Source organism: Anabrus simplex, chromosome 1 (genome assembly GCF_040414725.1).
Source record: "Anabrus simplex isolate iqAnaSimp1 chromosome 1, ASM4041472v1, whole genome shotgun sequence".
NCBI classification, from domain to species: domain Eukaryota; kingdom Metazoa; phylum Arthropoda; class Insecta; order Orthoptera; family Tettigoniidae; genus Anabrus; species Anabrus simplex.
In genome coordinates this window covers 1,060,225,447-1,060,242,292 of record NC_090265.1, presented here as the reverse complement: position 1 = coordinate 1,060,242,292, position 16,846 = coordinate 1,060,225,447, and the positions used below count along the sequence as shown (strand labels likewise).

At 39.8% G+C, this 16,846-nt stretch overlaps 1 protein-coding gene across 1 annotated transcript in view; it reads left to right on the top strand.

The window, feature by feature from the left end:
* brun (trafficking protein particle complex subunit brun) overlaps nucleotides 1-16,846 on the top strand; it is a 179,070-nt gene that overhangs the window by 73,081 nt on the left and 89,143 nt on the right. The window contains exon 10 of the mRNA XM_067137108.2: nucleotides 5,075-5,160. Within this exon, the coding sequence (XP_066993209.1) occupies nucleotides 5,075-5,160 (86 nt within the window). The remainder of the gene's footprint in view (nucleotides 1-5,074; nucleotides 5,161-16,846) is intronic.

The window sequence follows — 16,846 nt, the reverse complement described above, 5'->3', positions numbered from 1 at the left end:
CCAGTTTTGACATATGCAGTGGGGACATGGACAACAACAAAACATGATTAAAGCAGACTTCAAGCAGTCGAGATTAAACTCCTAAGAATAATATACTATGCGAGAGAAGCCTCAGCTTGGAGACATGTCACAACTTCGTCAATGGTTTTCCGTGGTTTCCCATTTTCACACCAGGCAAATGCTGGGGCTGTACCTTAATTAAGGCCACGGCCGCTTCCTTCCAACTCCTAGGCCTAAGACCTATCTGTGTCGGTGCGACGTAAAGCCCCTAGCAAAAGAAAAATTCGTACACACTCCCAGAAGCTCAGACGTAGATGTGAATGACGTAAGTGACTGGTTGAAAAATTACTGTAATTCAGGCTACGGCATAATGACAGATGAATAAATTATTGCCGCTTGTTCCTCGGCAGGTAATGACGAAAGTGATGGTGGATTAAAAAATGAAACCGGCGCTCCATCAGAAGAAACAATGACTCATGGAGATGCAAAAATGCAGCTGGACAAACTGATGGCCTATTTAGAATCCCAGACTGAAACCATACCGGCATAGCTGATGTTAGTAAAACATCTTTGTGATCGTGCTGCGCACAAACGCTATACAAATTTAGTTCTATACCTCTTATCTTTAAATAGTTAGAAACCGAGTCTAACCGTCTACTTTTCTTACCCTCCATAACAGAGTCCATTATTCTCCTAGGTAACCTATCCTCCTCCATTCGCCTCACATGACCCCACCACCGAAGCCAGTTTATGCGTACAGCTTCATCCATCGAGTTCATTCCTAAATTAGCCTTTATCTCCTCATTCCGAGTACCATCCTGCCATTGTTCCCACCTGTTTGTACCAGCAATCATTCTTGCTACTTTCATGTCTGTTACTTCTAACTTATGAATAAGATATCCTGAGTCCACCAAGCTTTCGCTCCCGTAAAGCAAAGTTGGTCTGAAAACAGACCGATGGAAAGATAGTTTCGTCTGGGAGCTGACTTCCTTCTTACAGAACACTGTTGATCGCAACTGCGAGCTCACTGCATTAGCTTTACAACACCTTGATTCAAACTCACTTACTATATTACCATCCTGGGAGAATACACAACCTAAATACTTGAAATTATCGACCTGTTCTAGCTCTGTATCACCAATCTGACATTCAATTCTGTTGAATTTCTTACCTACTGACATCAGTTTAGTCTTCGAGAGGCTAATTTTCATACCATACTCATTGCACCTATTTTTAAGTTCCAAGATATTAGACCGCAGGCTTTCGGCACAATCTGCCATTAAGACCAAGTCGTCAGCATAGGCCAGACTGCTTACTACATTTCCACCTACCTGAACCCCTCCCTGCCATTTTATACCTTTCAGCAGATGATCCATGTAAACTACGAACAGCAAAGGTGAAAGATTACAGCCTTGTCTAACCCCTGTAAGTACCCTGAACCAAGAACTCATTCTACCATCAATTCTCACCGAAGTCCAATCATCAACATAAATGGCTTTGATTGATTTTAATAATCTACCATTAATGCCATAGTCCTCCAGTATAGCGAACATCTTTTCCCTTGGTACCCTGTCATATGCTTTCTCTAGATCTACGAAACGTAAACTCAACTGCCTATTCCTCTTAATGTAAAACGGTAGGATAGGAAAGGGCTAGGTGTGGGAAGGAAGTGGCCGTGGCCTTAATTAAGGTACAGCCCCAGCATTTGCCTGGTGTGAAAATGGGGAAACCACAGAAAATATCTTCAGGTCTGCCGACAGTGGGATTTGAACCCACTATCTCCCGAATGCAAGGTGACAACTCATAATCATATCATCATATCACATCCCACGTTGTTCCATCTTAAGCGATGGGTCGGCGAACAAGGCTTCTCCACCAGTTCCAGTTTCTGAACTCTCCTTCTTCGATGCTTTCCAAACTAATGATGCTTATTACAAGAGACAGCTGTCTCTTTATGTATTCAATATTCACAGACTATCCTGTGGTGAAAGTCAGTTTTATCTCTATACAGAAGTTGAAGAAAAGAAAGGCAGTGATGACGTTTGTTCATTATTGCATGATTATTTTTATAATCATCTGCCCATGAAAATTAGACATATTCAAATATTCTGTGACTCTTGCGCAGGACAAAATAAAAATCACACCGTCTTTCGATTTCTTCACTATCTTGTTCATTTTGAGAATAGATTTGATTCAATCAAAGTAACATTCCCTATTCAAGGTCACAGTTACATGGAGTGTGACATGGGCCTAGTTAACCAAAAGGCACGTATTGAAACCCCTGAAGATTGGTCGTACGTCTTCAGCACAGCAAGAGAAAACCCCTCACCTTTTCAAGTTCAGCTCCTTCATTCATCGAAAGAACCGTTTGCCACGTCGTCTGCCATAAGTGATTTCATTTTTGCGAAGTGGACAGTGCACCTCTCTCAATTCTACAAGAAGAAATTCCCCACTCGACATATTCGCGAAATTGTTCTGGACATCAGTGACAGAGGAATCAAGTTCCGCTGCACATACAAGGGAGAATGGACTGATCAGGAAATGATTTCCAGAACCCAGGAGCAGCTTCCCAAAGGACAATTCTTCTTCCCAGGACGTAGCTACTCTACTGGTAAGTTAAATTTACATTACAATGTAACCCTGTATCCACCAATGGAAAATAATGTTACAGATGAGGAGCAAAGTGAGTTATGGTTGAATTACTTTTTGTTTCAGATTCCATCCCAATATCTAAGGCAAAGTACGACGACTTGCAGCACCTGGCAAAATTCTGTGGACCAAAGGCCCAAGCATTATTTCAAGCACTCCCGAGACAGTAGGAGTGGAGTGAAGTTAAACAGTGACATCTACGATTCACTATAAATCAATACTCTTAATTTCTACTAATGTGCCTTAGTCAACTGTACAAGTGTTGGTAAAATCAGCAAAGTTTATTTTAGTTCCTCCTTAAAATAATAATTAAAATAGAAATAATGTGTTGGTTTATTTGCCGATGTGATTGTCCGTTCACATTCATTATCATTTCCATAATAATTATAATTATGATGCAGTATATAAATTACTTTAAATAAAACTGAAAAATTGCCAAATAATGGATGGGGCACCATTTTTACCACATACCCTCTGTATGAATAGCCCCGTTCTTTTCCCTTCTGTTGTGTAGTTAGGAGAGCAAAGTTCATTTTTCCGAACATAGAATGTTGTTTTTACACCAGATATAAGTTAAAATTGTTTAAAAATTATATAGCTAGTAGGGAATAACTGTAACTGATATTTACTTTAGAAGATATAGTTGGTAAGCAGAGTTAAAATGTTTAAATGCGATTTACTCTAAATTTTAAAAATGTGACTTAGCTCTTTCTTTCCCTGCACCCTTCATATGTAAGAACATCAAGACTCAAATGGTATGGCCTGTGAAAGGGATGGATCAAATGAGAAAAGCAAGAAAATGGCTAGGAAAAGGAACTAGAAGGCAAAAGACCTGGTGGCAGACCAAGGAAAAGGTGCATCGGTAAAGTAAAGCAGGACCTGGAAGGAAGAGGAGAGGAATAGCACCAAGTTGAGAAGGAAGATATGTACCTGGATAGACATAGATGGGGAACGTTCTTGTACTGCACCCGGGTGACTGGAGACGAATAAAGGATGATGATGATGACAGTGATGGAAAGAAGTGTTTGAAAACGTCTGTAGAGGTGCTTGCACAATGCTAAAATGTCCATCAACATGTTTGGCAGTCAGTGTGTTAAAGTGAGATTGTAAAATAGTCTCGATATGTGATACGTTGAATGAATACATGGTGAATAGTTGAACCTTTTGAAACTGTTCTGTATAGGGTGATCTTTTGTATTTTTACCGAGTGAGTTGGTTGTGCTTTGAGTCGTGTAGCTGTTAGCTTGCATCAGAGGTTGGTGGGTTAGAACCCCACTTTCAGCAGCCTTGAAGATGGTTTTCTGTGGTTTCCCATTTTCTCACCAAAAGAATACTGGGGCTATATTTTAATTAAGGCAAGGATCAATTCCTTGTCCTTTCTAGCTATCCCCTATCCTATTGTTGCCTGAAGACCTGCCTGAGTCAGAGCGATGTATTGTGATGAGTTCTTTGAACGAGAATAACCTTTCATAGAAGACTTATTTATTTATCATATATATTGTAGTGCCTGGAGTGTCCGAGTGCATGTTCAGCTTGCCTGGTGCAGGTCTTTCTATTTGACGCCAGTGGGCGATCTGCACATCTGGATCTGGGATGATGATAATGAGGTAAGGAGAGGGTGAAACCTGCTGTCAGCACAAAGCCCATTCCTGTCAAATAACACCAAAGGGTCTGCTCAAGGCTTAACATCACCATCCAACAGACAGATCACCATCAACAGCATCATATGCCGTAACTCCATATGACCGAGCCTGATAGCTGCATTCGCTTAAGTGCGGCCAGTGTCCAGTATTCGGGAGATAGTGAGTTCGTACCCCACTGTCGGCAGCCCTGAAGATGGTTTTCCGTGGTTTCCCATTTTCACACCAGGCAAATGCTGGCTGAGGCTGTACCTTAATTAAGGCTACGGTTGCTTCCTTCCCACTCCTAGCCCTTTCCCGTCCCATTGTCACCATAAGACCTATCTGTGTCGGTGCAACGTACAGCAACTTGTAAAATAAATATTTAAAAAAGGAAAATACTCCATATGAACACTGAGGGAAGGTTTGGAATTGAATCCAAGCTTTTGGCTCACAATCTAGTGATTAGAAATTGTATACCACCTCCTCTCCCACACTGCTGGCCAACATTCTGATAGTCCACCAATGGGATTTGAACCAGCTAACCACATTGTCAGACCATATACTGTAGATGTGATGCCTTAATGATCATAGCCACCAGGTGGGCTTTCATAGGAGGGGAGGTTAGGGTATTTCACTGCACACACACACAGTTTTCTTGTATAACATTTTTCACTGTGAGTTGTAGTTTGACTCAGTTTGTACATGTATGTTATTGTTCTGTATACAAATTGCTTATCAGACTTACAGCAATTATTTCCACCTAGTTTTCACTTATATCATTGAATATTATGCTTATGTTTCAGACTATCTCTGGGTAGTTGGAGATACTTGCGAAGTGGCTATGGAGCTTCATAATCCCCTTCCATTTGAATTGAATGTATCAAACATGGTATGTATTGTAAAAACAGTAAAGTCTGATATTTGTTTGAAACTGTTTTTTGGATGAATATATGGAATAATTTACTTTCTTGGTCTAAATTCTTGCCATTTTCAAACGATGTATTAACCCACATATACCTGAAAATGAATTGAAATACCGTATTTACTTGTGTACTAGACACCCTTGCATATTAGACACCCCCTGGCTTTTTAGGACAAGAAAATGAAAACATAAATCTCGTTTTCAAGACCCCCCCAACGTAATTCGTCAGGGAAGAACAACAATTCTGCTTTGAAGCGGGTACAAGCCTTACTGCAGCTCTGATGACATTACACAAATTTGTGAATAGTTTCGTCCGTACGACCCGCGCAATGAAAACACGTGTCAAAGTCATGCAGTACATCTGTGTTCCATAGTTAACACGTTCGCTGCTATGAAAATTACACATTCCCACCCAAAGAAACTGAAAATGAAAACATTGATATAAAACTTACCAAATGTTGTCAAATATCCAAAAGATGATACATGCCTAAATTAAAATTTCTGAAGACGTCTAAATATGTGGGTCAGATTCGGCCCCTCAGCACCGTGTGCTACACCACTGATTGTTATTTTTTTCAAAATCTTATGTTATAATGAAAGACACACTGCAGTTAATTGAAGAACAATTCAGTAAAACTCAATCAAGGGACTACTACAAAACCTTCAGAAAACAGCTCCAAAAATATGAACTCCCGACCCTACTGATGAAGGATGAAAATGGTAAGCTGGCTTATAACAATAAAGACAATGCAGCGATTTTAGCTAAATATTTCAACAAGCTTTTAAATTGTGAAGAGCCTACAGAACTCCTTCATTTGGGCACCAACACCCTGATAAAAGCACCACCAAAGAACATCAATTCCCCACCCCCATAATAAAGGAAGTCTACCAAGCTCTAAATAAATTAGAAAACTACAAAGTGCCAGGAGAAGATCAGACCTTTGCAGAAATCTGGAAATATGCAGGAAGATCAGTAAAATTTGCTCTCCATCAATAACTTGTCTCTATCTGGATTAAAGAAGAACTACTAGAACACTGGACAACAGCCCTCATTCACCCACTGCACAAAAAGGGAGACAAAACCGACCCTAATAACTACACGGGAATATCGCTCCTAGACATAACATACAAAATATTTTCAATAATCATCCTTAATAGGATAAGTTTACAACTTGAGAAAGAACTAGGAGAATATCAAGGAGGTTTCAGATCCTGGAGGAGCTGTCCTGATCAGATCATGAGTCTTAAGTTGATAATGGACTATAATAGGAGAAGAATCAGAGATATGGTGATAACATTTGTAGATTTCAAGAAAGCTTATGATTGCATCCGTAGAGATTCTCTGTGTAAAATTTTAAAGACACCTTGGTCTACACCCCAAATTAATAAACATGATAAAATTGACTCTCACTAACACCAAATCAAAAGTGAAATTTAGGGGTGAGACATCAAGAGACATTTGAAATTAAAACTGGACTACGGCAGGGAGATGGGCTCTCACCACTATTATTTAATTGTGCTTTAGAAATGGTAATGAGGGAATGGTTTAGGAAAAGTGCCCCAAAAATAAAGATTGGCCAAAAAATCAAAACAAATTGCCTGGGTTTTGCTGACGATTTAGCATTACTAGCAGTGGACATAAAAGAAGCTAAAACCCAGATATCAGAACTTCAAAACATTGCAAATAAAATTGGCCTCAAAATATCATTTGAAAAAAAAAAACAGAAATTATGCCCCAAAAACCAACACAACTAAAAGAAGTTACAATAAATGGTAATAAAATCAAAATAGTAACTCAATTTAAATATCTTCCTCAATGAAAAAATCTCAATCCAAACAAGAACAAATAGATTAGCTAAAGCACAAAAATATACATGGGATATCTACAAAAAAGAAATGTCTATCAATAAATGCAAAAATAAAACACTACAACACAGTTATAAAACCGGAAGCTACCTATGCAGCAGAAACACTTTTTCACCTGAATAAACAATCAAAGACTGACAGACTTCAGAAAATTGAAAGGAGGATTGGAAGAACCTGCATCAACAAAAAATACCAGAAAGATGGACAGTGGCGGATAATACCTAACAAAGTCTTGTACAAAGAGCTAGAACCCATTACAGACACTATGCGTAGGAGGAGATGGGGATTCTTTGGACATATCATGAGGATGCAGGATTCGAGACTTCTAAACAACTAGTACAACACAATCTCATCTCAAAAATACCTCAACAGGATGTAAATGGATCAGGGAAATAAGAGAAGATATGAAGGAAATAGGCCTTACAACAGAAGACCCACAAATAAGACAAAATTGAATACAAAACTCAAGAATACAAACCTCCGCTTTACCCTTAACATGAAACTAACCAACAACACGCATATTTTCAACTGAGGAAAGGGCACAAAGATCGGAGCATCTGAAGAAGTACTGGGAGGTCCGCAAAGCCCGAACAATCCCTTCAAAGAGACCTGAATGATGGACTGACTAAAGTGATCCTATGTGGTCATAAAATAAGAAGAAGAAGAATAAGAAGAGGAGGAAGAAGAAGAATGCAATATATTACGATAGTTACTGTTTATGACATGTTTAAATTGGAAAACTGTAAAAACCACATTTAGCTTTATTAATGTTGTTTTTTACTATAAATAATAATTTACAGCTCCACCCACCATCGACTGTTTGATCCACTTACATGTCTTTGTGGTACTTGTCAAAGCAACCAACTGGGCAAAGCCTCGGCAAATCTGGACAGCTAGAGCAGACAAACGTTGATTGGTTTTTATTTCCTGCTTTATAGCAGACCCTGCACTTTTTGTGTTTGGTTCCTCCTTTGGAGTCTCGCTCATCATTTTTAATTTTTCCACCCACCATTGACTGTTTGGTCCTTTTACATGTCTTTGTTGTACTTGTCAAAGCAACCAACCGGGCAAAGCCGTGGCAAATCTGGACAGCCAGAACAGACAAACACTGATTGGTTTTTATTTCCTGCTTTATAGCAGACCCTGCACTTTTTGTGTTTGGTTCCTCCTTTGGAGTCTTGCTTATCATTTTTCATCAACCGATGTAATTTGTTCTTTCTTAGAGGAATGTGCACTAGCTCTGCTTGACGGGGTGGCAGAAGTGATTCCACTATTTGTAGGTGAAAGTCATATAAAGCCATTTTTGGATTTTCAAGCCTGGTATTGTGCATGTTGTATAAGTGGAAAGCATTGATGATCATCAATTAAATGATGTGGAAAAAATTTTTTTGTACCAGCAAAGGGTTTTCCTTTCGAAAGGGTAGTACGCCTTGAGTTGGTCACACCGATCAGTCCCTTTTATGTGTGCATTATATTGCAAGGTTTTCCTTTTTCTTGGCCCCTTTTATTTGTGACAGTGACCATTGTGTTCTCAAATTGCAAGGAAATGTATTGTACCACTCGCTTGTCCCTCCATTTGCCCACCATAATTCCCTCAGTGTACTGAGCGATGGTTCCACCTTTAGGCAGTATTGCCGTCTTCACAATTGTAGGGTTGTGCTGCCGGTCAGCTCGGAGTGTCCCTATACTGTACTATAATAATTGTCCATGAACACGGCATGGTCATTATTCAGAAGTTGCTCCAAAAGATGCATGACAACTTTTGTAGAGTGTCCTTTGCGAGACAACTGGTCGTTGGCTCCGACATACACAATAAATTTGAAAGTGCGGCCCTCAGGTTCATTTAGAGCAGTGATTCCCAACCTGGGGGCGATCGCCCCCAAGTGGGCGATTTGGGTTATCAGGGGGGCAATAAATAAGTGGGGGGCGATTTCGGGGCGATGAGTATTCAAAGGGGGAGAAATTAAAATAGTACTGTACAGAAGAATTTGCTGGGTAGCTGGAGTCACTGGCTGTTCTCAGCCGGTGAGTTCACTGCACTCACCTCTCTCCACAGTCCCCACCTGTTGTTGCTCAGTGCGGCCGACTGGTGACTCAACTGCCTCCCCCTCCTGCCATCACAACACACTTGCCATTGATCCACATTCGTCTTCAGTCTTAACTAGCCTTTGTGTGCTTCACCATCAGTTTTTGTGCGTTTGTTTTGAAGTGTAGAAGTTCCTGCACAATGGATTCAGAAAAGAAGTGTCGTCAATATTCAGCTGAGTATTTAAAATTCGGTTTTATCGTGTCACCGCAAAATGCGCAGTTTCCACATTGTCTTTTGTGCGATAAAACATTTACTAGAATTGAAGCCAGGAATTCTTCGCTAATGAAAGGTCATTTATCAAGAGGTTTTTTTTTTTTTTTGCTAGTTGCTTTACGTCGCACCGACACAGATAGGTCATATGGCGACGATGGGACAGGGAAGGGCTAGGAGTGGGAAGGAAGCGACCGTGGCCTTAATTAAGGTACAGCCCCAGCATTTGCCTGGTGTGAAAATGGGAAACCACGGAAAACCATCTTCAGGGCTGCCGACAGTGTGGTTCGAACCTACTGTCTCCCGAATACAGGATACTGGCCGCACTTAAGCGACTACAGTTATCGAGCTCGGTTTTATCAAGAGTACACAGTGATAAAGTGAGTAAAGAACTTCGTTATTTTCAACACCTCAAAGGTAAATCTGATAAACGGCCCAATGTGAGTGAATTATTTAAAAAACGAGCAACCGATCTTGACAAAGGTCTTCATGCTTCTTACGAGGTGTCTTTATTGATCGCTAAATGTGGTAAACCTCACACAATTGGCGAAACTCTTGTTTTACTGGCTACAAAATAAATTGTTGAAATCGTGCTAGGCGAGGGCCCTAGTAAGAAGTCAGTCGGTTCCTTTGAGCAACAACACTGGTTACAGGCGAATTGACGAAATGGCCACGGACGTTGAATCCAAACTCACCAATAGTTGAAAAAATAAATCTGCATTGCAGGTTGATGAATCAACTGTGATTGATAACAAAGCAATTTCATTAGCTTATGTGAGGTTTATCAATGAACAAAAGGAAATTACTGAAGAAATGTTGTTTGCTAGAACTTTGATCACTGATACGAAGGGATCGTCGATTTTTGAAGTGGTGCAAGGTTATTTTGAGGAAAAAGTGATTGCCCTAACAAACGTGATCCCTTGCTTAACAGAAGGTGCTCCTGCCACGTCAGGTCGCCATGCTCGGTTTCTAGCCCACCTTAAGAAAGAAGTGCCAGAGGCCGTCACTATTCACTGTGTTATTCATCGTCGACACTTGTCTGCGAAAAAATTGAGTGATATCCCGCATGAAACCCTACAATTGGTTATTACTAGTGTCAACAATATCAAAGCTAATTCTCTCAGTGACCGTCTGTTCCGACAACTTTGCCATGAAAATGACGAGGAATTCGAACGCTTGCTTCAGCGTACGGCTGTGAGGTGGCTTTCCAAAGGAAACTCTTTGTACCGTTTCTTCAAATTATTTGACACGATTACTGAATTTCTCGACACCTCTGATCCTGTTTTAAGTGAGAATTTGAAACAACGCAAGTTAGAACTTGCGTACTTTACAGATATTTTTTAAAAAATGAACGAAGTCAGTATAAGGCTTCAAGGAAACAAGATGAACCTTATCAAGGCCAAAGGAATTATATCATCATTCATCGCCAAGTTTGATATTCACAAGGTAAATATCGGTTATATTCACAAGGTAAATATCGGTTATAAAGAGCTGATTTAGTTTCCGACCCTTAGAAGGTATTCAGTGTCAGATAATGAGACTCCTGGACTCCCAGAAGACAAAAACCTAATTTTTACTGATCACCTTGACCAGTTAAAAACTGACATTGAATAAAGATTTGAAGATTTCACCAAGTTACACATTCCGGATTGGATTCTAGATTTACTTTCTCATTTGAAGCTTTGGATAAGCATGATAACTCTTTTCAGACGGAGTTTCTAGATCTGAAGTAGGACTGTGACGCGAAAATCATTTTCAAGCAGAGCGGTTATGAGTTAGTCTTGGGTGAAACTTATGGACACCTATCTACAACTGTGGGGAAAAACTGAACCTCTTCTCATCTCATTCCCGTCAACATTCTTAGTTGAAAAAGGATTTAGTTCTGTTGTCCATCTCCTCACAAAACAAAGAATTATGTCGGACATTTTCCTCAAAGGAGACTTGCGCCTGAACTTGACGAACATAAAGCCGGATATTCAAGCTTTAATTGAAATCCACCAAGCACAAGGCAGCCATTGAAGAGGTAAAATAAAACAATAAAAATATTTTCAAACTTTCATTTACTTTTTCAAATGTAACTGTCAACTTTCGTAATTTTTCCAGATTCCAATTTTAAAATGAAATATGTACCCCTGTTTTTTAAATGTACATCAATGATCTTAGTTAATTACTTCACATTTTTGTCTTAAAAATCTGTAAAAATGTACATTTTAATTTGTTTCTATTTAATTTAAGAGTGACAGGATAAAACTGCTTTGGTTGTTTTTATATATGATAGTAAAATTTTAAAAATTATAAAACTGCTTTATTATCTACACTGTACTTCAAATTAAAATTAGGCATACGATGAAAATGAAAAGGGGGCGATAGGTGTTAGTCAAACTCCAGAAATGGGAGATGGGCCACAAAAGGTTGGGAACCACTGATTTAGAACATAAAGTTTTATGCCATACTAATGCCATTTCTCCTATATATACTGCTTGAAAATCAAGCGACCCCGCCAAAGTACCATAGCTTTGCCAATGGACAGTTCCCGTGAAGGATAATAAATGATAGACATTTTATTGTTGAAGAATACCATAATTTGTCTCACCTTTCCCAGCCTGTCTAATGACTGGGGTTTGGGATCATTGATAGGTCTAGCCAGGGAAAAGTGTAGGCATCGTAATGTAAGTAGAAAACGATCCCGGCTCATATACTGTTGAAATGCAGGAACGTTGAAAAGCCTGTGAGTTTTTCAATAATCTGGGAGTCTACTCATTCGCAATGTTCCTGTATGAATCAGCAAACCCAAAAATGTCTAGTTCATTGACATTCAGGGGCAGCTTTTCAGGTGAAGTAGGTGAAGTGCCACTTCACCACTTATTTTTACTATAATGAATTAAATTTATTTTTCTTATGACATTTGTTGGTTTTACGGAAAGAAAGTGTTTTATTGTACGGCGTTTGGAGCACCTCATCACCTGATGAGAACCAGGGGAACTCACGAAAGCGCCGGCTGTCGGCCACAGTACGGCGCGCGAGACTAAGTGAAGATGAGAGATTCCGCAGCTGCCTCTACCTCCCAAGTGCTTGGCCTTGGCGGTTGCCATGACAACCGTGACATAGCGGAATGTGCTAGTGAAGTTGTCGGAAGAGCGGAATATTTCGTCTTCCCTGCGTCATCCTGTGTGAAGTACGAGTACTTACGCATCGTGGTTCATTCGTAGTGTTGTGCTATTTTATTTAAATATGTATCCTGTTTATGACATAGTGTGCATTTTATTATAAACACCATTTTCACGTTGGAGAAACGAAGATCAGAATGAAGTTCTACATTTTGATCGCCCTACTGAATCACTGCAAATTTGTGCTACAAAAGAAGTTAAACATTATGGTAAATCTTACAATCTTAGTTTCAAACGATCGTGGTTTAAGGAATTTCCATGGTTGTGCTCCTCTCCGGCTCTACAGAAGTTGTTTTGTTGGGCCTGCTTGCCTTTTATCAATAAAAATAATGTTTGGAATAAAGAAGGATTTTCAGCCCTTTTGAACATAACACGTTCTTTACATAAGCACTCAGACTCTGCAGAACATAAAATACGGCAGCTAGATTTCAAGACATTGGAAACAAACCAAAATACGATCTCTGATGTCCTGAAGGAACAGACTGTATATTGTAATTGTACAGTTCAGTGAAAATGTACATTTAAATAGGCTTTTCCTTCAGTTGGTAATTGATGCAGTGCTCTATTTAAGTAAGCAAGAACTAGCTTTTCGTAGTCATGATGAAACATTAAATTCAATAAATCGTGGTCACGTGCTGGACCCTCCGCCAGTCACAGGTACGAGGTACGAGTACAAAACAACCAAAAACAACACGTAGTTCCTAAATCTTGCCCTCCTCTGTGGTGTAGTGGTTAGTGTGATTAGCTGCCACCCCGGTGGCCCGGGTTCGATTTCCGGCTCTGCCACGAAATTTGAAAAGTGGTACGAGGGCTGGAACGGGGTCCACTCAGCCTCGGGAGATCAGCTGAGTAGAGGTGGGCTCGATTCCCACCTCAGCCATCCTGAAAGTGGTTTTCCTCCAGGCAAATGCCGGGATGGTACCTAACTTAAGCCCACGGCTGCTTCCTTCCCTCTTCCTTGTCTATCCCTTCCAATCTTCCCATCCCTCACCAAGGCCCCTGTTCAGCATAGCAGGTGAGGCCGCCTGGATGAGGTACTGGTCATCCTCCCCAGTTGTATCCCCCGACCCAGAGTCTGAAGCTCCAGGACACTGTCCTTGAGGCGGTAGAGGTGGAATCCCTCGCTGAGTCCGAGGGAAAAGCCAACCCTGGAGGGTAAGCAGATTAAGAAAGAAAGAAAGAAGTTCCTAAATCTGTCGCTTGAAACCAAACGTGTAATAGCTCTTGACCATACTTTACAGCCACGAGCCGCTACTGTTGACATTGACGTCCTTCCATCTTGTAATGAGCGATTTCTCCTTTGTGCTTGGCCCACAAAACAACTTGAACGCATAATTGTTTGTCTCATAACAAACAAATTCCAAAAAATTGTTATCAAGCAACAATAGAAACCAGCCAGTTGGCTTATTTTCTCCCAGTATTGGCACTAGCAGTTTGTTTTCTTTCCTAAACGGTATATTCTTCAAGCAGAATGTTCGATTTGACCAGGTTGGGTTGAGTTCAGGTTCGTCCTCACTTTCCAAACTTTCCGTTTCAGAATCAGCACTTCCTTCACTCGTAAACTCATCATCACTGTCGGACACGTCAACACGACAATGAGCCATCACACACTCACGATAAAAACAATTTAAATATAATTCAAAGTTATAACATATGGGCACATTACTGCCACAATCGTAAAAAATCACGAAAAGATGTGAGCGATGAGCGACGAGCGAAAATATATCGCGCCCACTACTACTCAAGGTGTGTACGACATACGATGTGTCTTCGTCAAGAGCTGAGCTCACACTGACCGCTTAGAAATGGCATGGCAACACGGGCTGGATCCGGGTCATGCGCTCTGGCGGGAAGCGCCCTAGGGGTCGGATTCGGTCCCTCAGCATTGAACATGTTAAGAAATGTCGCCTCCGTAGTGTAGGCCTACTGCAGCTCTGATGACGCCGTACAAAAAAAAAGGGGGGGGGGGTCTAATACCCGAGTAAATATATTAACTTGAAAATGTTGATATATTATATGTCTGTCAAATTACATATTTGCATTAATGAAGCATGCAAAAAGCTAGGTTTTTTAAATACACAGACAGAGGATTTTCATGACATTAAAACATTTAACTCTCTTGTTAGATCAAAATTAGAATACATATCTGTAGTATGGTCTCCATATTAGAAATCATATCAGAATCAAGTTGAAGAAGTCAAAAATGGTTCTTGTGGTATCTTTACCACAAAAAGAATTGTACATTTTTACCACATGGCCTTGTACATTATGTAGACATTATGGAAGAATTGAGTATGATTACATCATTAAGATACTGGGTGCTACATAAAGTTTGAAAGTGAAAACATTCAGCGTATACAGGCAGCAGCATGATTTCCAGCAGGGGTACTGCAGATAAAGAAACAGTAAACAAAGTGGCTAGCAGTTCCAGCTTCTACTACCTCATAAGACATCTACTTTGGGATAACAAGGTGCCCATGAGAACCAAGATTACACTGTATAAGTCATACTTTGTGCCCATTCTCACAGTCTGGAAACATATACACTGAAAGATTGAGAGAGAAAGGCTAATAAACTGCAGGCATATGAAATGAATTGTCTGTGAACTACCCTCTAAAAAACATGCCAGGACTGTGTAAGGAACAATGATATCAGAATGGTACTGGGAGTAAACTCGATCGAAAAGAAGCTAAGGACAAGACTAACATGGTTTGGACGTGTAAAGCAAATGCCTGGCACAGAACACTACATGCATGCCTAGAAAGAAGGGTTGAAGGTAGGCAGCCAGTGGAAAGAGCTACGAAGAGATGGCTACACCAGCTGGGAAAGGATGTGGAGAGAAGAGGGGGGAATTGGGAGTCAGTGGTGAGAGAGGAGGCATTTCTGGACAGACAGCGATGGCAAAGACTCGTTCAACACCACCCTACCCGGCATGCTTGAGAGGATCTGTGATGATTGATTATCATTAACCAACTGAAGGGGAATGTCACAACAAACCTTTTTATATAAACTTGTAAATAATAGAATTGATAGCCCTAAACTACTTGAACAATTACAGTTTAACATCAAGAAAGCTAACCTGTGCTTTAGGAATCACTTTGTAACCCCTATTCCTAGGAAGTTATTTTATAAGAATTCTCCCTGCTTTAATATGTGTTCAACATATAATTTGGCCCCACTGTCGGCAGCCCTGAAGATGGTTTTCCGTGGTTTCCCATTTTCACACCAGGCAAATGCCGGGGCTGTACCTTAATTAAGGCCACGGCCGCTTCCTTCCACTTCCTAGGCCTTTCCTATCCCATCGTCGCCACAAGACGTATCTCTGTCGGCGCGACGTAAAACAAATAGCAAAACATATAATTTGCTTGTGTATAACCCCAGCCATATTGATCTTAACTTTTCTGCTAATTACCTGTATAATGTTTATATTCATTTTCTAAAGGAATTATTGTATGAACATTGTCACTAAAGCCAAAACATTTAATTGCATGTAGATAAACAAAAATAATGTAATGAATACCGCAAAACATTTCATTACTAGAGTCTATTTGTGTTTATGTAAGATTTAATGTGCTGTTGATATCTTCTTATCCTATAAAACACGTACTTCCTGCTTTACTTTTCCTGTGGTTTTTTTTCCAGATGTCAATTGCTTTTCTAACCGGTGTGAATTTAAGACTAGCGTAACTTCTTTTGTGCTGTAGATACTTTCTTAATTTTTTGAAATTCATGTATTTCTTCTTTTTGTTTTTATTTCTTTTAAAATATTATTTTAGGTGATATGTCTAATTTGAACTTTTAAAGAATTAATGTACTGTAAATTCTGATTGCTGCTTTTCTTAATAATTTTGTGTATCTTTTTATTTTTAGATATTAGGTTCTTCCTAATACTGTATGTGTTATTTTTAATAATTAAAGTATAATGACTAATCCACCTGTAATTAGAGAAACGTCTCTGTTGGTGGCATGAAATTAATTAATAGATGGAGTGCACTCACAAATGATATAGCCATTCAGCTCCCTGTTTAAGTATCTCAATTTCAAATTCTGGTGCCTTTTGGTCGAAGTTTGAATTGGAACAATGCTTGGCAACAGGAAGGATATCTACCTTAAATCTCTTGCCGAGTACTAAACCAAACCTAGGTGCTCTGCCACCCTCATATAAGCATGGAGTGTGGGATTGAAAGAAAAAGAAAACCGACATGAAATAAGTTCACAAGGATACAAACCACACATAATGTACGAAACATAGATCATTACGTGCAAATCACGCAAACAGAGATTGTATTTACATCCAATGTAAAATCTTGCATCCTTTCAT